Genomic DNA, 22,372 nt, shown 5'->3' with positions numbered 1-22,372 from the left:
CTTACTGTCAAGCATGAGTGTGGAAATGTTATGTTAGAGTTGCACTTCTCATCAGCAGAGACTAGAAGTCTTGTCAAGATTTCTGGGAACACAGATGGAAACAGTAAGGATGGATTTTAGAGGAAAATCAGACCTAAAAGTGGGATAAAAATTCACCTTTCAGCAGGACAAAATACCCAAAGCACAAGATGAAAGCTGCACTGGAGAGATCAAGAAATTGAATGTCCTTGAGTGTCCCAGTCAATCTAGGATTTGAATCCTATCAAGAGTCTGTATAAAACTGCTGTCCCTAAGAGATCCTCAAACACTGTAGCTTGAGAAAGCTTGAGCAAGTCTGCCAAGAAGAATGGACAAAAATTGCATGTCCAGGTCGGTGTGAAAAGTTCACTTGCATATGTATAGTAATTCCTGTCAAAGGTCATGTCATTTACCAAACCACTTTATACCATACGGTGTCACAGGAAGCCAGAGCCTACCCAGCAAGCAACCAGCACAAGGCAGGGTACACCCTGGACAGGGCACCAGTCCATCACAGGGCAAGTGCAAGCCAATCATACATGGGGACAATTTGGAGACCAAGGTAAAGGGAGGAAATTCCCTACTCTTATCAAGAAATGTCCAGGGAATGAGCACTCGTTTTAACATCTCATCCAAAAGATGGCACCCCTTACAGTATAGTGTCCCACTATCCCGGGGCATTAGGACCCACACAGACCACAGGGTGGGCACCCCCCACTGCTCCCACTAACACAACTTCCAGCAGCAACCATAGCTTCCCAGGAGGTCTCCCATCCAGTTACTGTCCAGGCTCAACCCTGCTTAGCTTCAGTGGGTTGCCAGGTGAGAGCTGCAGGGTGATATGGCTGCTGACTGGGCCTAATGCAATCAACATATTTCAGTTTTTAATGACATTTACCATAACATACAGCATCTTACAATTAGAAGGCTTCAGTCTGAGCGTTCAAGTTCTGAATAAAATAAAATGAAGATAAAAATCTATGTGCACCATTTCACAAAATGGGACACCCTAGGAAGGATCTGAATGAATGAAGTTTGCAAGGCACTATATAAAAAGAAAATATAAAATAAATGAGCATCCACTCAACCAAGTCAAAAGAAGAATAGCATCAACACAGCATCAACACAAACAAAATTCCAACAGCTTTTAAAAAAAATAATATTGTTTATTACTATGAAGTACCGTAATGTAACTATTTAGCAGGCTGATATAATAAGGAATCATATACTGTACAGTAGATGTTAAAAGTCTACACACCCTTATATAAAGGCTGAAATCAAGACAAATCATGTCAGTCATTTTTTCATCTTTTATAAGATATTGTAACCATCAATATTTAAGTGAAAAACAAATTGATCATTTTCAATGCCTTGGTTGCATAAGTGTGCACACCCTTTATAAAGGGAGTTGCAACTATTCAGATTTAACCAATCACATTCCATATCATGTACAAAGGTAATTTGCCTTCACCTGACATCAACTGAAGTGATTCCGATTAGCCCTACATAAAATCAGCTGTGCCTGTAGGACCTCCCTGAAGGTTTCTTGGTTGCACAGTACTGAGATAACCATGGCTCACAGGGAGATAACAGAAGATCTATGTGATTTTATTGTTGAAATGTACAGATTAGGAGAGGGATATAAAATAATTTGAAGGCATTACATATATCATGGAACGCTATGTAGACCATCATTGAGAAGTGCAGGAAATATGGCACCACCAAGACATTGCAAAGATTAGGATGTCCACCAGAAATGATGACCAGCAAGAAGAAAGCTCATTAGGGAGTCTACCAAGAGATCAACAGCAGCCTTAAAAGAGCTGCAGGAATTTATGGCAGTAACTGGCTACTCGCTGCATATTACAACCATTCTGTGTATTCTCCACAAGTCTGAGCTGTGGGGTAGGGTGGCAAGACAGAAGCCATTACTCATGAAAAAGAACATCCAAGCATGTAAAAAGTTTGCAAGATGACACATCCAATCTCCCAAAACCATGTGGGAAAATGTCTGATGTCTCACGAGACTAAGGTAAAATGTTTTTGTCTTAATTCCAAAAGGCAACACAGCTCATCACCCAGAGAACACAGTGCCTAATGTCAAGCATGGTGGTGGCAACATCATGATATGGGGCTGGTTGTCTTCAGCGGGGACAGGGACTCTGGTCAGGATGGAGGGGAAAATTAATAGCTCCAAATATCAAGATATTTTGGTATGAAATCCGCTACTCTCTGCCAGAAAACTGAAGTAAAAGAAAAATTTAACCTTTCAACACAACGATCCATAGCACACAGCCAAGTCAACCAAGGAATGGCTTAAACAAAGGAAGATCAATATCCTGGCCCAGTCAGAGCCCGGACTTCTATCCTATAGAAAGTCTGTGGACTGACCTCAAGAGAGCTGTGCATAGGAGATCCCATTGCAATTTGACTGAGCTTGAACACTTCTGCAAAGAAAATTGGGATAAAATTGCAAAATCCAGGTGTAGTTGAGTTGATGGGAGACCTATCCAAACAGACTTACTGCTGTAATTAAAGCAAAAGATGCTTCCATGAAGTATTAGTTAAAAGGTGTGCATACTTACAGTATGCAACCAAGGCATTGAAAGTTTTTTTATTTTGAATTATTTTTCCTAAAAGTGATCCATTTGTTTTTCACTTAAATATTGTTGGTTAAGATCTTATTAAAGGTGAAAAAAGATCTGACATGATTTGTCTCGACTTCAGTCTGTAACAAAAGCTGACATTTCAGTAAGGGTGTGGAGACTTTTGATATCCACTGTATATTGTGAGAGGTGGAAGTCATTTGTACGTACTACTGTATGTATTCTTCTAAATATATAAAAGGATGCAAGCACTCTCAGCATTTATTTTCAGTTACATACTTTCCTAATACAGTCAGGGAGTCTATTTTATTGATTTCAGTTTGACCCTGAGCTAAATTTGGTACTCCAAAATGTTCTTTAATGTCATCTTCATTTGACAGGAGACAGGAAAATCTTCAATAGCTATGCTTACATTTAGATGTGGTCAGAAAACAGTGGGGGCGAGACAGTACAAAGCAGCCTAGCTCTTTTAATTATGATCTAAAAGCAGACCAGAAAAAGCTTTATGTCCCATGGATAGGTCTGCAAATAAGGGTTCAATTTCTGCTCGTAATGGGTATCAAAATTCACTTAAATAGAACATCATCTTTTTAAAGAGTTTTTAAATTATTGCTTGAACACAAAGACTTCTGATGTTCTTATATTATAATGGACATAAGGAAGACCATAAATGCAGCTGAAAGTGAAAAAAATATATATTTTGACCACTTGGAGAAAGATTTTCCCAGTGAGATGCCAGAAGTTCTGTAACAATTTTGAGATACTTCTTAATACTTCTTACGGCAGATTGCTATACATTTCTTTAATTCTCACTGTGCAATCAAGGACAATTTTTCCTTGGTTTTACTTAATATCAGATATCCTAAAATGTGTGAATAAAATGGTCTTTAACTAAGTCTTAGTCACAGTCTTCATTCACAATATGTCAAATAAAGTGCTAATGAAGGCAACAAAAATATAAGAGTTCAAACACAATAGTACTCTACAAATGGGGGCTTCTCAGCTGAGAAGCTGGCCTAAGTTTTCCAATCAAAATGTCCTCTTACTATCTGTTATTGAACAGCTTGTCTTTCTCTTTACTGGGCCAATGCAGTATATTACAATACTTCAACTACGACTTTTTTCTCTCTCACATGTATCTGTAATATCAGAGCAGTGTATTTGACAGATTAAGGCTGATCTATTTTTAACCCTCCCCACAGCAGGTTTTCAGAAAAGCATGAAACCTTTGCACCTATATCAAAGGGGATCCTAGATTTCTGGAAAGTAGCATGTAAGATGCAAACACAAAGTTGATATTATTGATTCTACTGTATTGGATCACTTACATTCTTTATGTAGAAAAAGTAAACTTCAAAATACTTCAAGTTTCAATGATTGCATATACTGTATACAGTATAAACTCTCCCGCTCAAATGAAAAGGAGTCAACTTTGCAGTACTCAGACCTGCTAGGGAGAATTTAAATGTGTAATTTTATTTGCATTCAATGTCTAAAATGCACTGCAGGTAAAGAAAATTATTTCCTGTCTGAAGAACAGAACACTAGAAATAAGCTTTAATAATCTAACATTTGTTTAAAGCGATTAGTGTTGGGAACAGTGCAGTTTTTCAAGCTGTCTCTTTAAAGAACTAAGTGATTTGTACATTACTTACAGTTACAGGCATTGGAATTCAATTTAATATCATTTAGTACAAAGAGTCTTCCCTTTTTCTAGCTTAAACTGGTAAATTCAAAAGAGCCTTTACATAATGAACCACCGCAATGTGGTTGCATACATGCCCTTCCAAACATACGCACACTTTCATTTACATGACATTTTGAATTAAGTGTTCTTCTAAATGTTCTTCTCAAAGCCCAAAACAGCACTAGTCCAAAAAGCTACTGTTTGAATAGTTTTTTTAAAAAAAATAAGGACTTTGTAATTATATACTGTAAATAAATTATTAAGCAACAAAAACACGTGAATCTCCCTTCCCTATCACCTCTTTTAAATTTTTTTTTCAGTCTCTTGAAAAGAATACTTCTCTAGTGAACGTGAGTTGTTCTGTACTGCTCCACACACTTTGAACAACAGACTTAAAGCTAAGAAAACGGGCAAAATCTGTTAACTTAAAAGAGAGTTAAATCACCACCTTCTAGGCTTCATATTTCCAGGTACTGAAACCTGGTCAGACAGGAATCACTTTTTAAATCCTTGGCTTCACTAATAAAAAATACCTTTGCCATCACACTTTTGCAATTTTGCCCCATGATCCCCATTTGCAATTTTGTTATCAACGATCATATTAATTTAGAAACACTTCATTCAGGCATTATAATCAAAAGATTGTGTGTTTCTTGATACAGTGTTTGATTATAGTATCCTATAAATCTTGTTACACTAACAATTAAGATACTGCTGGGGGTGCGGTTATCATACAGGTTCTGGGTCTCAGGACAAAAGACACTCCCAGTCAGTAATGCAAATAATGGTACTTTTTATTTATTCAAAAACTCAATTTGGGGAAAATAAAGCCTAGCTCATGGTTGCAGAATCTCCCTTTCTTAGTTTTGTATCTAAATATCAGGGGTAGGTATGCTGCTCTCAACATGCCAGAAGAAAAATTCTCTCACTGTCTTTAACATTTTCAAAAAAGGAAAAAAAAAGCTTTGCCTAAATCCAGCTCCAACCTTCAGTTTCATCTGGTCTTCTTTACTTCAGTCTTTTCCTTGGTCTGTTCTCTTGGATTTAGTTTCTCTTTCTTTCCCTTCTCACATACAGGGGTGCCTTCCAGTACTAGTGTTGTGTCCTTCAGCTTCTTTCGGTTTTACTTTATTCTCCTATGCAGAACTTCAAACTCAAGACATCCGGTAAGCATCAGGCATACCTTTAATTTAGTTTGCTTAGCTCGCTCAGTATCTCTTCCCAGCTCATTTACATCCAACTTTTGCAGTTTTGGTATTCAGGCTGGTTTAAAAGGTTTTACAGCACAGCAGTGTATTAGTCCTCTGTTTCAGATTATAATGTGTTCTTATCTTTCTCTTCTTAGCATATCTGCAACTGATTTATACTGTCTGGAACAAAGTGTGCACCTGTTCCAGAAATGTCCGTTTTTTTTCTGTGGCTATCGCAATACAGTCAAAAATATCACTAAAATCCATGACACGCCCTTGAACGTATCGCCCATCTGCTACTACACCCCTAGAAGCATCACACAGTTCAGAACATAAGAAAACTAAGAAATGAGGGGAGACCCTGCCCGTCATGCTACTTGTTCAATCCCATTATGTGGGATGATTCCAGGGAGTGTAATGTTGCGCTACTGAGGTGGGAGACTCGGAGTGCATTTCAGGAGTATTAAGAACCCACTATGTTGAGCAAGCAGTTGGCTGAGTTGGGGAGCCTGCAAACATCACACAGAAAATGCATAAAGCTTGTTACTGAGATCGGAGGGGTGCGGGGAATGAGCACTCCGGGATCAGGGAGCAGGCCGCTTGCAGACTGGTGAAGCAGAGCGTGGTGCAGGCAAACAGTCCAGATATGTAGTCTGATACAAGCAAAGGTTTGCACCTTTGCAAACCTTTGCAGGGAGACACTGTAGGAGACAAAGTCAGTGGCGCGTCCAGGAATCATGAGTCCATGTTCAAAGCCAGAGACAGACTCTATGATCATAAACGGACTCCAAGTGCTCTGAGACTTGAGGTTGATTAATTTTCTGCGAGAGATGGAGAAGGGAGATAGGTATATGATGTCATCACCGGAGGCCGCGCCACAGCTAGCTCATACCGCAATTCAGGAGCCATGGCGAACATGACAGGGAGAAGTTAATATTTGAAGTACGGGATGTACATTACAGCCTACAGCTCACTAATTTGGAGTTATGTTACCAGACAGCTGTGCTGGGGTTCCCAGGAGTAGCTAGTGCCCAGCTGAATAGTTCACCAAAGAGGTACTGAACAAGTCAACTAAAGAGTTTTCTGCTTGCTGCATACCAGTGGCTACCTTTGCTAGTTCAATGCCTATGACTGTATGGCTCTTTCTCTGGCACCATGTGGGTTCACCGCCCAAAACAACAGTTATGCTGCTTCTCAATCTGTAAGAATGACATTAAAAAGCAGATAACAGTGCCTGTACCTGATGACACAATTTATGTTACTATCTTCTTTCCTACTATACAATACAGTAAGTTAAGTGTGTATCAAATGGGAAAAATAATTAAAATTTGAACTTTACAAAAACTGCAAGAATGCACTAATAAAGTTTGTCATAAAAAAGGGTTTCAACAACTACTGTGACCTATATGTACAGTCTTTCAACAGACTGTAAGAATTACTGCTATTATCCCCTTATGACAGCTGATGAAGGAATATGTAAATGTGAACACACAGGGCTTTTCATTTAAGACAAAGAATATATTAACCTATTTCATAATGCCGACCCATCTCTAAATGTCAAGCACCCTGAAGTTTAAGTCAAGACTCACTACTCACTGCTCTGGTGAGAATGGAAATTAAAATTGCTTCTGTTAATAACAGCTCTGCTGCGGGACCCTTTCAAGCAAATTGTGCATCTCTAGGCATTTAAAGAGAAATGAAGGGCACTAACATCACTGCAAATAATCCCAAAATGAGAAGCACACTTATTTTTAGATGAAGCAAAACCAGTGCCGGGACCACTGTGCAGTCTCTGCAGATTCACTGAAGATACATTTCTGTGCCAGCATAGAGATGATTAAAGTGTTTATGGTGATGACTGCACATATTTCAAAAACTGAGCTCTACTTAACTCTATCCTCATATACTTTGCCTTGTAAAAGTATGGAGACCCGTACAATTTTTTCACTTTTTGTTGCTTTAAATCTTATAGGCATGACACTTTGAAATAGCAATTATTATTCGTTATTGTATATACACAACCAAATGCACACATTCAAAACAAGAAAAGAAAGAAGTAAATAGATATACTGTACTATATAGAAAAATGAATATAGAATATAGAACCATGATTATTGAAATATTATGAATGAAAATAGAAAAGTCAAGATTACATCATTTTCAAATTCTTTGCTGTGGCAAACCTAAATTAATTTAGGTAGAAATTAATTAATTATTGCAATTACAGGATTGAGCCACACTTTTAGCTGAGTAGCCTCTGTCTGTGTGCAATATTGGTTCACATTTCAGAATAAATAAACCTGTCATTGTGCAGTTCCTTGGTCAGGTAATGAATTTCAAGCAAAGACTCAACCATGATGACTAAGGAGATTTCAATCTCTAATTATTCCTGTGAGTAGTCATCTCAAACACCAAGAAATGGAAGATGCATCATACCACCCAGCCACTGCCGAGATCAGGCTACCCCTGCAAAATGAGCAGCCAGGCAAAGAGGAAACTACTGAGAGATACTGGAGGGAACGACAACTTTGAAAGAACTACACAGTTCAGTGGCTGAGACATGAGAAATTGAGCATCAGTCAACAATATCCAGTATACTTCACATACAGTAACTAGCCTTATGTGGTAGGGTGGCATGAAGAAAACTATTACTAAAAATAAGCTATTTAATATCCTACATGGAGTTTGTCACAAAGCTGATCCTGGAAAAATGTGGCAAAAAGATGTTGAGGTCAGAAGTGACACAAGTGGAACTTTTTGTTCTGTATCCCAAGCACTACATTTGGCGCAGACACCACACAGCACATCTCCCAGTCAAAATCACATCTACAGTCAAGCATGGTGGTGGCCGCATCAGGAAACGAGAATGCTTCTCCTCAGCCGGAACTAGAAACCTAATAAGAAGCAAAACTAAAACATGATACTGCCCCCACCATGCTTGGCAGTGGAGATGGTGTTGCACTATATTGGGTTTGCATCCGATTTGCTTGACATTTAGACAAAAAAGTTCCAATTGTGTCATGTGTGACCACAACTCTTTATGCCACATGTTGGCAGTATCATTTAGGCGCTGTGTTTAAAACACCATGCTAGATTCAAGATGTTTTTTTAGTTTCATAAAAGCCTCTTAGTGGAGTGATTGGGATATTTTTGACTCGTGAACATTTTCTCCTATCTCAGTCACTGAATTCTGTAACTCCTCCATGTCCAGATTTTCAGTTTGGAGGGACAGCCTGATCTAGGCAGTGTCTGGGTGCCTTAAATTTCATAATAAATACTTTACCATGCTGAAACAGATATTCATGGTTGAATCATACCTGACTGAAGGATCTTACAGGGTCAGGAGTCTTGTGCAATCATGTGAACCACTATTATTGTACACAAACAGAGGCTACACAACTAGTTGTGTGGCTCATTATGGTAATTATGGACTCACACCCATTTGGGTGAAGAAGTGCCTTGCATTATTGTTCTAAATGCACTTGCATGCAGTTTCCGCTTGAGCCCTGTAGTTCATGTTTCACAGTTCATTCAGCAGAAATACACTGCCTTCGAGGAGTCTGAATACTTGTATCAGGTACCTTAATGATCCTCTCTGTTCAAGCCTGAAAAGGTTCACTTCCTTCAGACATTCCCTGGTTACCCTTCTCTGGACTGATTCCGGAGCACAGATAACTTTTCTATCGGGACTTACAAATGTGTTATACATTTCTAACATAAAATCCCTTGATTTAAATTATACACTTAACTATATATCCTAGCATTTTGTTTGCATTTAAACGGCTTCTCCACATTGTGTGAAAGATGTAAATGATGTATCAACATAAACACCTTAGTCTTTACTCTCTTCCCAGCAGTTCCCATTTTGTAATAATAATTTATTTTTACTACCTGTACGCAATGCCTTGTCCACCTTAAATCTAGCATATCTTTTCCTAGTTGTGCATTTTATTTAAATCTTTTTGAGTTTCATTTGCAGCTTCTACAGTAGATCATTGATATAAATTAAGAGCAGTGGTCCTAGTACTGCTCTCTGCAGTACTCCACTAATTACCTCAACCCAGTTTTAGTATTCACCTCATACCTGTACCCTCTGATTTCTATTTAATAAGCAGTTCTCAAGCCAAACACTAGCTTTTCCATGAATGCCTATTGAGTCAGTAATATGGTTGTATAACAAACATTATTTGCTACTTCAAAATGTCATCACTGCACACTTTAAAGCAACTAAATGTGAAAACCTTGCAAGGGTCTGAATAATTTTGTAATGCACTGTAGATGCTTCAGCAGGTAGCAGAGTAGCCAAACAAGACTATAAATTGAAAATACAGACATTAACAGCAGTAAAAATACTATGAAAAAAGAATGATTGGTCCTCTATTACCTAGCTCCAGACTGCATAGTGTCTGTAAGGCACTGCTCTATCAGTAACTTTTTAACCACTTTTTAGACGGCTACAGACTGGTATTTAAGCCAATCTTTAACCATTCTGAATGATACAGGCGAGATATTTTGAAAGAGTATTAAGAGAAAAACTCATTTTGCACCAAAAATGAGACTGAAATGAACATGCCCATAGCTGATCTCCTTACCTGAAAGGATAAGCAAACTCGATGCCAATGCTCAGGTTGCTGTCCGTCTTGTTTACACAGTCTACACTGACCTGCAGCTGGCCGGAGTACCCACCGCATGTTGCAAATGCAAAAATTGCAAAAAGCTGTAAAACAAACACAAATAATTGAAATGTTTTTTTTCCCCATTTATTCACAGGGGTGAGTTACAAAGTGTAAGTGGACTCCTCCTACGCGCACACATTAAAACCACCCACTCATCTTTTAACACATCACTGGCACCACAGCTCCGACCTGGTGGCTTAATGCTGATGAAAGGAGAGGCACTACCACTACTGACAGCACTACAAGCCTGCAAGTGTCCAGGAGGCCACAGGGCTCTATGTTTCCCCAAGTGTTGATAGAGACACAACTAACTGCTTCTGCGTTCCTGCTTGCAGAGTCCTGATCACATGACTTTAAACCTGAAATTCCCAGATCACACAGCTCACCCTGCACTCAGTGAGAGCCTTTGCTGGCTGAGCTCAGAATTATTTTTTTCTTAAAATTTCCCTTTCATAAAATAGCTAATATTTTCATTATATTATCCTCTTATTTTACATGGATCTGCTGATAGTTTCTATTTATGTGACTAGTGCAAAGAGGACACAGATTTTTAGACCGTAAGTGATTTCTTTAGTAATCAGTACTTTCCATCTAAAAAAAGCAAGCCTTTGTTTTTGGACGCACTGTCTGTATTTAATGATACTCAGAAGGTACATCCAGTACACCCAGTTTTTGGCTACACTGTTTGTCTTTACTTTTCCACCTTTGGTCCGTTGAAAATCTTGTAACTTGAACATTTTGGTTCACGCCACATATTTAAAACTCACTCCACCATTGCTACGGTAGGTTAAGATCTGAAAGCTAATCCTAGTTGATATGATACTGCTAAGCCCAGGTAGTGGCAGCTTGCAGCGATCATGGTTATCCTGTAGCTCTCAGGATGGGGTTGGGTCACCTTTTGGAATGTCCTTCCCTTTAAGAGTCAGACAACCAATCATCCAATTAATCTATTTTCACTAACTCCCTATTTAATCCTAAAACACCATCGAGTAAGCACTTCATCACTGAGCTACCAGTGGCAGTACCGCTCTTGGTGCACTCCCCACTGGATGTGCTAGCACACTCTTGAAGGATCGTGGATCCTGGAACCTGTCTAAAACTCAGAGAACGAATGCTTGCCCAGTGTTGTCTGCACTTCTACAGCCACGCAGCCTGCTATAAGTTAGTGATGTGTGTTGTGGGTGTGTGTGTGCTGTTGTATAACACCTTGTAAAACAGCAAAGCACCGCACTAAAGCAAGGCAGTGAAAATCTTCCCAAGACTGCAGGACTAGCTTCAATGGCAGATCAATCACCTTGTCTAAGAGTGTTCACATGCTCAAAACACTGTAAATTGACTAAGGAAAATTCAAAACTGCAATTTTTATTATTCTAAATTAGGCTCTAAATTACTCTTACTCTTAAACTGATAAGTAATTCAAGATTTTAAATCACTGACACATACAATTATGATATCTTAAGTGTCATGCTAATTTAGTCATTACGTGATCAGAAATGTGATAAGATTGTCCACGGTTCTCACAGTGTTTGCACAGTGTTGCATTTCATAGCTGTTCATTTGCAAGTACAAAGTGTAGTTATGGTACACTCCTATCCACGCTGAAGCAGTATTAAACATACTTCACATTCATTTAACCTATTTTCCCCACTTGTACATTATGTAAAGGTCATGGAACCCTGATGAAATAAAGCAGATTTGTACTGTAGCTCTGGCTAGTTAACGTTCTCCCAGTGTGTGTGTCTCAGTAGTGTGGGTGGAGTTGGACTACTGAAGCTCTGCAGGAGAGAGGAGATGTAAGAGAGGGAGCCCCTGGGAGCTAATGGACTTGTAGAGAACAGGGGTCTCTCCCACACCTGGGAAGCCTCTCTTCCCTGAAGTCACTGCCCTGGACAAGCATGGGCTCCCACAATCTTTGAGTCCAAAGGCTGACGGGGGCTGAGCTTGGCAGGTGCTTGCTTTTGCTCTGTTATGTTCCAGCATGTCTCAAAATAATAAAGATAATAAAGATGACAGAACCTGGGCCCTTAGTTTTACTCCAGTCTGTGTCTTAAGTACCATTTGTCCTGAACTCAAGAAACAAGATTTGCTACAGTAACAATAAAACATGGTTTAATAAAACAGGAAATGAAGCAAAGGCTCAACACAGTGAGATTCCTATGCCTATTAGACCTTGAATAGTGGCTGTGCCACTGAGGATTGCATAGCTATCCATGGTAATTAACCAATGGATCAATTATCTTTAAATATATCAAACAACTGAGGTTGTCTGACATCTGGTGGCAATGTGTCACAACAGCAGATTAAAGTCTTGCAAACTTTTGAGGAAATCTGACTAACCCTCTTAGTTATAGTAGCCAACAGGTTACACCAGCTAATCCGTTTAAAACATAGTACTGTACTTGACAAATTCTACATCTGAAAGAAAACAAAAGGAAAGACTCAATTGAAACACAAATCTCATGATGAAAACTATGCATGGGATTCGAAAGAAAAATAAACTAAAATGCCAAATAACAACAAAGCTAAACCACATTTGTAGGTAGACTTAGACATGAAAGTTTCCGCAGAAGTGCATTTGAGAGAGGAAGATATAGCAAAGTATTCCATTCAGAGGCTCCATCTTACTCAAAAGAGTTATTGAAAAATCTAAATCCTAAGTCAATATATTGATGTTACCATAACTAAAAGTTCATTTAATATTACTGTACGCTCAAGGTTAAAATACAGTTAGTCAATGTGCTTCTACTGTTAACATATGTTAGGGTATGAAAGGGAGCAAATCAAAACTGTATCAAAGCAAACTACAAAGCAATGCATCTATCCCTCAATACCTTAAGTAGGGCAGGAAGGAGTGCTGATGAGCAGGCTGGAGGCAAAAAGATGATTCTCACAACAGCACTCAGAGGGCTGAGATTTACTGTGTAAGTACAAATACATTTCAGATCATTCTCTTACAGCTTTAGGGGGAAAAGTGGCACTTGGCAGGGGAAGATATTGTATTATTGATATTAAAGATGCAGTTTTTTTTTCATTACCTGCAAAACCCACAGAGGCCATTAGAACTGATAGATGGAAAGATTTTTTGGCACTGTTCTTGCTAAGAACAAAGCACATAAAACAAACCAAAACAAGACAGATTACACTTCAGAAACCATTATTAAGCTGCATCAGGGCAATAATCCATTCATTTTATTAGAACTGTCTTCTTGGTCTCTGGAATTTAAATTCCAAGGGTCTAGCAGTGTTCTGTATTTCACCTATTCTCAGAAACTGTTGGGAAAATGCACCTTAAATAACAAAGGTAATCTAACGAATTATATTGTATTTTATATAATCTAACTATTGAAATATTATATTTTATTCAAAAACATACTATGTTTGCTTAACTATTATTAAAAGAAAGACCTTCATACTCATATTCAGAAATACTGACAGAAACACATAAAAAACATTTCTACTTCAGTACTGACTTAAAAAAATAAAGAGCAAGATATACATCAGATAAACTCATAAACCTACAGCTTTTCAATCCTGTAATTATTCAAGATGTTTGGAGAAAACTCCCAGAACTTTCCCTTTGTACGAAATTGGACTTTGATATGACAAACAGGTAAAACAGGAAGAAAACAAATGAGAAGCTTGTATTGCTTTCCTTTGCTTGACTGTTCCCAGTGCCAGCACCCTTCCACAGTTTGAAATCCACAGGGAAGAGAGAAAATTTAAAGATAATTCCTCTAGAGATGATGCATTGCTCTCTTGATTAATCAATTCTGCCTTGACACAGTCCCTGCTCTATGTCCTGAAAGAAAAAGAAACAGTTTCCCTGCTGTTGCATGAAAGAAACTGGATAGGTCAGTTACAGAAAAGAGCAACACAATGCAATTGCAAAAATATAACCATGTCCATTAAAGTACAAAAGTGAAATAACCTGTAAACCTGACACGTGCCTTTCTTTAACAGTTCTGTGGACCTGTAGCTGTTGCCCAAGAAGTCTTGTGTATCTGGTAGCACAGGGTGAGCTTGCAAGGTGGTATGAGCAGCATTGAAAGTGACATCAATTAAAAGCCCAGATGTCTTTCCAATCGATGCATTTCCCTCTGAGAATGCTATTAGCTTTGAGATAAAAGGGCATGCATGGCACAGATTTTTTTTTTCAGGTGAGGAACAGAAATAGACACCAGTGCAAATTAAATGTGAGTCAGTGAGACAACAGTCACAGCTTGGTTGTAGGAAGGCTGTGCCCTGCGCCACACTGTAATCAGGTGAAGGAAAATGACCAAAATGATTAATATGAGGAGCCCTAAATTAGGACATGATTATAAGTATTTGGGCCAAACACACATGAATGCAAGGAAGAGGTGGAACACCTACCATCTGTCAAGATTTCAATGCAACCCCTTACATTTAGCTTTGTAGATTTACGAGAAACAAAACATCACGATCAGAATGTAATAATAACGTGACTGGAATCTAATACAGTACATACAAATTAGACTGAACTGCAAAAGGTTCATTTTCATTCTGAAAACTATCTCCTGCAAACTGCTAAATAAACAGAGACGCACTAGAAAGCCAACAAATGGTGTTTTTCCAATACACACTTTTTGTCTTTCCTTTCAGTATACAAAATTAATATACCACCCCAGTAAGCTACATAATATGCAATATGTACTTTTTAACTCAAAAGTCTTGAACTACTGTATCTGAAGTTCAATCCTTAGAAGGATTAGGTACTAGCCACCAAATCTAGATGGGTCAAATGACTTCCTTTTGTTTGTAACCTTTCTTATGTTCTTATGAAGTGAACTGTGGTTGGTCCAGTGACAGGAAGACCAGTACACACTGGTTTTTACAAATATTTTCTCTATAGACCCCCATTGACTACTGGAGTGAAGGCAGAATTGCAACTCATTCCTGCCTTTCTTTGTGTTAATGTGAACATAATGAGGATTTAATACCATGTCATTAAACTAGTGCTATTATAATTTGGTGCTCTGAGAACAGGTAATTTGGAGCACTGTTTTTTTAAAGTAATACTACAAAACCCCACAGACATTCCTGAAAGCTATGGGATCATATTTGGTTAATGTAAGTGAATAACAACTTGTATCAGTGCACAAGTACTTAAATGATCAAGATAGAAACTTCTGAAGAAAATTCCAACCAGTACAATCCTTCTTTTCTGTAAGCCTACATATTTGAGTTGATGAGGAGATTCACTGCTCACTGGAGCGAGAACATCCTTGGCTGACTGATGTCCACCTTTCTTGGTGTTCTGATAAACATTTCAGATGCGGTGGGCCTCATTTAGCAAAAATGAGCACCTGTATCAATACATTACTTTTTCAGTGTCATAAAAAAGCAGATTCAGGGGAGAATCTTGGTCCTTAATCCTGCTGAGTGCTGGCTCCAAATGACAGAAAATTGTGTGCTAGTGCATCAGCACATTTGGAACATTTCTAAATCCGACTCTAAATGAAAATCAAGTAAATTTAGTTTTACAAAATTAAGCCTAATGGAAATAAAGCAATATATTTTTAAACAACCCTCTGCACTCCCCATTTTTAAAAAGATTTTTACAATGATATCATCAAAGTCAGGAAATGTTGCTGTGGCTCAGTGCTGCCAATTAAATCCGACATCTTTCCAGATGTTTCCAGGGTCCTCTTCTTGCTAATTACTTCAAATTTTAAAATGATCACTGCACCTAGCCCCTAGAGTTTTGACAGTATTTAATTTCTGCAAACCTCTTTAAGGGCTTTCCAAACACTGCTACCCTTTATTACAAATATTGCAGAACCTGACTGCTAATTGGATTGGACAGTTCAAACGCATTACCTGTATGTTGTACAGGAAAGTACACTTGATTAACCAGACAGAAATAGTGCCAAAAGTACAATTTGTTTCCATTAACATCATAACATGAGTACCATTTTTTCTCATATCAACATCCTAGCCCTGAAGCCATCAAGGTATGTCAACAGCTTTTGAACACAGAAACCTGAAAGTACACTATTAACCTTCTTATAGTCAATTATGGGGGAAAATACTTAACTTCTTAAACAAAAGCACACACTGTAATAACATAACCACCTTTGAAACTATTTCACTTTTCTGATTATATAAAATACTGACATGCAAATTGATGCTGTATGACTATGGCTTAAGAGAAAAGTGAATATATAAGTTCATTTTCTATTCCAGTTGAGTGCAATTATCCATTTTTAAAAGAATTCGGACTGATTGTGTTGCTCCATTAGTGGTTTAGGGTTTATTGAACTCTCAGTCTGTTTAGCTTTTATCTGCTTCACAGAAAGCAAAGTCTTTATTGGTCTGTTTATGTTTGCTACCAGGTTGGTTTCCTTCTCTCCTGTCTAGTTCTAGTTCACCAGGTTGGTTGGCTCTATAGTGTAAATTTCCATCCTCATTCTCATGATGACTTACTTTTACTTGCAAACTAAATGTGATATAGAAGAGGATGATATGAGTAGCTGGTATTACACTTTGGATGCAATCTCATTTAGAACTCAACTTCAGTTATAAGACTGAAATCATCTTATTTGGCTTTCCTAGAAACATCCATGAAAATCAAATCGAGAATAGTGTTCAAACCTGTGTTCCTTAATTGACATAATGTATGTACAGAAATGGACAAAAAATGGGTAAATGATGGATACCAAGTGTATATTTTGGATGATAACAGAGCATATAGGCCATACTGGTCACACATTGTGACCCCATGCCCTTTTAAGTGACTTTACATTGATAGGTATGTCTATTTGTTTTGTCCACATATCATAACTTATAACTAAACAATGTCAAAATACACTAAAATAATCTTATTTTTGTGGAAGATACTTGATGTGATAGGATACAGGATGAGGCATGGGAATAACAGTGTTTGTTCTCTAAGTTGTGGTAACTGAAACAAAATATTGGTTTCTCCCGCTTATTACCACTCATTTCTTATTGAATTCTTAATAGCAGCTTCAAACTCCAGGTCTGTTCTTGTCTGGAGCTGTGTGGAAAAGTGTTCTGATCTGCAGCAGGAGTAGATTTGTAGGCATGATACAAGATCATTTAACTAAAGACATTTGCAAGCAGGTTGGATAAATAAAAAACCTCATTCATACAATTAAAAAAAACTTGAGAGTTAATTTTTAAGAAACAAACAATATGAATTGTTCATATAAATGCATTCAGTATAATGCTTTAATACAGTACACCTTGGTAAATAGTTACAAATGCTTACAGGGATATACATAAAGAATCCCTAATCCTTGACATTTTACAGTGCCTGGCTTATGCTATAGATTTAATAAAAATGAAAACTTAATTCCTATCAGTTATTCATTACACAGCCTGGAGCAAGAACACTGATTATGTAAAGTTTAATATTGTTACAGTCAGCCCACAGCAAATAAACAGGAATAGTAAGAGATCATATCCCCAGACTTCTCTTCAAAATAAGTAGCTGCTTAAAGATACTTAGGGATCCACTGTTTATGATTTTTTGGCTTTCTTTAAAAAAAATGAAGACTATTTAATTACTGACCTTCTTGGGGGCTTCCATAAACTGGTTTTACCCCAGCAGCTCTTGAGTTTGAAGGCCTCACAACCATTTGCACACCAAAGACAAACATGAACTCATAAGGTCCCTGTATATTAAGATAAATAAGATAAATTCTTCCCTTCTTAATAAACCTGTATTTGTTATGCTCTATAGCTATAGAGAGGTGTCTTGGTTGAGGAAAACAAAGCAAATTGAAGAAGGAGGGTAAAAATAATAAAATGGCAGTACCTCACAACCCCCATTGATGACAGGCAGATGTTGCAGTAGTAAATTACCCAATTACATTCAGAGATCACTGAGCAGGTCTTTTTTTAAAAAAAACATCACCCAGAAAACCTTCTCCTGTCATGTTTTTTTTTTTCTTTTGGGAATTTGTGGCAGCTCTGTGAGAGTAATTGTCATGAAAAGCTGATGGTTTTGTTACCCATTTGGGAAAATTAAACACTTTGATAGGCCAAAATCAATCTTTGATAGGCCAAATTTACTCCTAAACCTTTCTCTTATTACTCCCTCATTTTAACTGACTTAGTCTTAGTCTAAAATTATTGCATACGGTTCCATCCATATGAAGAAAATTAAAAAAGGCTTTTTTTTAATATGTGTATTTGGTGTAACTGAGTATATTCTTTGCTTCCCATTATGACGTTGTTATTAATTAGTCAAGATAAACATTTATACTCACATCCATTTTCTAACCACTTTATCCCACACAGGGCCACTTTGGAGTGAGACCCTATCCCAGCCAGTCCATCACAGTGCACACATGCACAAGCACTCACTCACACCAGGGCCAGTTTTCCCAGAAGTCAATTAATTGACCAGTTTATTTGGAAACTGAAGCATCCAGCAAAAACCCTTGTGACAACAGGGAGAACATACAAACTCCATGCAGATAGCATCTCATGTCTATAATTGAACCCAGGGCTCCAACTTTGCAAGGCAGCAATACTATGTGCCAACGTGCCTCTTATCTTCATTTATGTATATTATAAATAAAAGATGCTTATTATGTAACCCTTCTATCATTTCTAGTCTACTGACCTCTAGAATTAGTGGGGCACTTCAGCATTTGTTCTGAGATTTCTTAACATTCAATCTCTATGGCTGAGATCAGGAGCTGCCAACTGTCTCTGTAATGTAATCAAATGGCCTCAACAGACCCAGGACTGCAGTCAACCAATCTGCAGTGCTTTGAAGCTCTCAAGAGCTCCCTAAAATACAGACAATTGAAGTGTATCAAGTTAAGGCATAAACACGATCAATTTAATAAAATAATTCTGCTCATTATTCCTAGAATGTCTGCATTGTTTCTGAAGCCTATTTTTAAACCCTGAAAGACTATATTTCATATTGCCATACATCATGATGGTTCATATACCTGCACCACTCAAAAAGACAAAAGAAAGATAAAGCTTCGTTGAAGTGGTCAGTTGGTGTCTGGAGATTTTGAAATAAAACAAGTATCTCAAAATCCAAAGGGAAAAGAAATTGTATTCTTCTATCCTTCTATCCTATCACTAATACAGTAAATATTTAAACAGCATGTAAGCCACAAGTTATATTAGTTCAATATGGCCCAAAAGTGCCTCAGAATATGAACAACAGTCTTCTCCAGCAATATCAAATCTCCAGTCTCAGTGGACCTTATTTACAGTAACTGTGCTGGGATTGCATAATAATTGTATATTAAACTTTTTTGATATAATTACAGTTACTTCTAAAATTTATTCAGTTAGGATGTGATAAAAATCAATTCCTGCACTGCCCTGTGACTTTTTGTCTGCTGCAGAAGAATGGAAAGAAGCAGGGATTTCAGGGATATACTGCACTATATTATTTGTAGCGTTTTCTTGTATGTGTAAAAAAAGGTTTACAACAAAAAGGTCCGCTGTTTAAACACTGCTCTTTAGAGTATTCCTGATGTAACAGTAGATACTGAATTTGAGTCACACTAAGCACCTTCTCCTCCTGTAAAGAGTCGTGTCAGAAACAATTTTGTCCTTTTGACCATGGATGGGCAGTTCTGCCGCATGGCAGATTTGAGGTCTCTTCATAGCACCACTGCTTGAAGGAAGTTGTCAAACTGGTCCAATTAAGCCAATAATGAGCTAACGTAGGTCGTTAATGGCTGAGATGGAAAGAAAACCTGCACACACACTGGCCTTCCAGGACATGGACAGCCACACTGCCTTAGGATCAGGTAATGGTTTTGTCTCTAATTAAAAACATTTATATTTGACAAAAAACAAAAATACTGTATGTCTTTTTAATCTGTAATCCAGGTTTTTAAATGTTTCAGGATGAGCAGGGATCAATTTCAAGTAAAAACACGAAGAATTAATTCTCTTTGAACTCGGTTTCCTATTTTCAGGACCTCCCTCGCCTATTAAATGAAACACGCTTTTTCTTTAATGAAGACCACTCAGCTGCATTCACTGCACCACGATATTTGGACAAAAGCGAAGCCCAGCGGTCTCAGATGAGAGTAATACCTCTGGGAATTTCACTTAACTGCCAAAGTTGACATCAGTGCCTGATAGACAAAATAGACCTGCGGGTAAGGGATATATATAATGGTTACAGACAGTGATTTTTCTTATAATCAAGAGTCTCTATATAAATTCTCAGAAGCATTACTTAATGTTTAACACCACCAAATCCACATGAAAGTCAATAAAATAGTACTGTAGCTTTAAGTGCCAGCCTATACATAGATGTACAACAGTATCATGCCCCCCTTTCTAATTTCAATTGCAACTATGTAACATCCTACTAAAGAAAATATGAGAAACTACTGGGCTCTAACTGTGAAATATTTTACGCTAGTGTCAGGCATAAAAGACGCAGAACCTATGGGTTACATAATGTGTGCTAGATGAAGATGCAGCTCGTTAAAATTCTTTTAATGAGTGTGACTTAATCAGAATGTGACAGAGCAGAGACGGTTTTATTGATCAAATTGCCATTTCTGACTTCTTAAAAAAATCCTGTTTTTTTTTTGGCATCTACAAGTTTTGGCATCTAAAATTACCTTCAAATATACACACTCCAAAGAAAAAAATGCTTATTATAAAAATGGGGAATGTTATGACATGAATTAATTATAAAAAAAATGGTAATACAGTTTTATTGTACTTTACCATAAAATTTCATATTGCTTTGGCAAGGAAAGACATTTTTTTGGAAATAAATACGTTGTTGTAATGTACTTTTATAATATCCATTTCCCTTTGAAGTAAGAAACACTCTGCATTTACAGCTAAACTTTCTCAGCTTTATTCAATAGACATCCTGCTCTTGATAATTCCATTACCCACTGCAGCAGATATTTATGGAAATCATAAGACATTCTGCAGCATAACACTTTGCTACACATAGTCCTTTTATTTTTTAGATCATCTCATACAGTATATTGACTTTGATGTACCTAAAGGCACAATGAATGAAGTTAGTTATTAAATGCCATGCTAAAGGGAAAAGGAAGGAGCAAAAGATTACAGTCACAGGTTCACCTAGAATACTCTATATGAATTTAGAATCAGTCATTTTTGTACCTTCAAACACAAAAGGCAATTATTATTTAATTCACCTTCTGGTAGCATCTGCTCTCACAAGTAAACAGAGAGAAAGAAGAGACGACAATAACATTTGCCTGCTGTATCTTGTTAATCTCCATTTCTAGCCGTTTCCCAAACCTGGGAAAGACATAGCCTTGTACAATAAAGCTCAGTCCCGCATTTTGACTACAATGACCCTTTGTCTAAAAGACATTCAATGTACAGACAAGCTACAAGGAACTGAATTTCTTTAGTCTTGATACTATGAATATAAAATCAAGATTAATATAATATGAAGGGGCTAGACAAAAGTACTCAGATCCTTGATTGTTTTCACAAACTGAATAATACAACAAGATCAACAATGAAACATTCGTCAAAGGACACAGGTGGAAATTAAGAGGAGCACACCTAAAAGAGGTACAGTACATTTTTATGAAAAGAGTGTATGGGTGTCAGGATATAACGTAACAAACCATAGTCTTAAATCTGGTTTCCTGGAGTCTATCATGAAGGGGCTGGATAATATTTTCAAGCACGTTAAAATACTACATGAAGAAAATTCCTAAATGTTTAACATTTCTCACTTTCTTAAACACAGTAATACTCTAAGTAAATATTAGGTACATAGATTAATAGAGTACAATAGTACATTACAATGTTATGGATATTTAAGAACACACTGTAACACTCATCATAGTACAGAATCCACCAAAAATATAAGAAGCAATGTAAAGTACATTTTGCAAATAACTGGCACAAGAGTGCCACTGTATAGAAGCTGGAACCTTAAATATTGGTTTGTTATTAATGGAGTAATTTAATAGTTCAGGAAGAGGGTTAAACTGTAATCTTGGACTCTCCTATGTATGAAAACTCTCTGACTGCTCCTCTATCCTCTATTCTGTGCGAATTTTTTCTAACAGCCCTCCCTCACATTCCTCGTAAGTGAGAGAGGTTGATACGGTGCTGCTCTTCGGCCAGCACTGCCATTTCCTCAGACAGGTGAGCTAACACCAAAGTATTAATTATGTTATCCCTTTATATTCAACTTCTCATTTTCAT

The 22,372-nt window shown here is 37.4% G+C and overlaps 1 protein-coding gene across 2 annotated transcripts in view; it reads right to left on the bottom strand.

Moving 5' to 3' along the window:
* Positions 1 to 22,372, bottom strand: part of synpra (synaptoporin a) — a 104,223-nt gene that overhangs the window by 13,018 nt on the left and 68,833 nt on the right. For both annotated transcript variants that reach the window (XM_088915908.1, XM_088915909.1), the window contains one exon: positions 10,094 to 10,218. In XM_088915908.1, the coding sequence (XP_088772034.1) occupies positions 10,094 to 10,218 (125 nt within the window). The remainder of the gene's footprint in view (positions 1 to 10,093; positions 10,219 to 22,372) is intronic.

This window comes from Atractosteus spatula, chromosome 5 (genome assembly GCF_055471065.1).
Source record: "Atractosteus spatula isolate fAtrSpa1 chromosome 5, fAtrSpa1.hap1, whole genome shotgun sequence".
NCBI lineage: Eukaryota > Metazoa > Chordata > Actinopteri > Semionotiformes > Lepisosteidae > Atractosteus > Atractosteus spatula.
The sequence above is the reverse complement of the archived record's forward strand: the minus strand, read 5'-3'. Positions and strand labels throughout refer to the sequence as shown.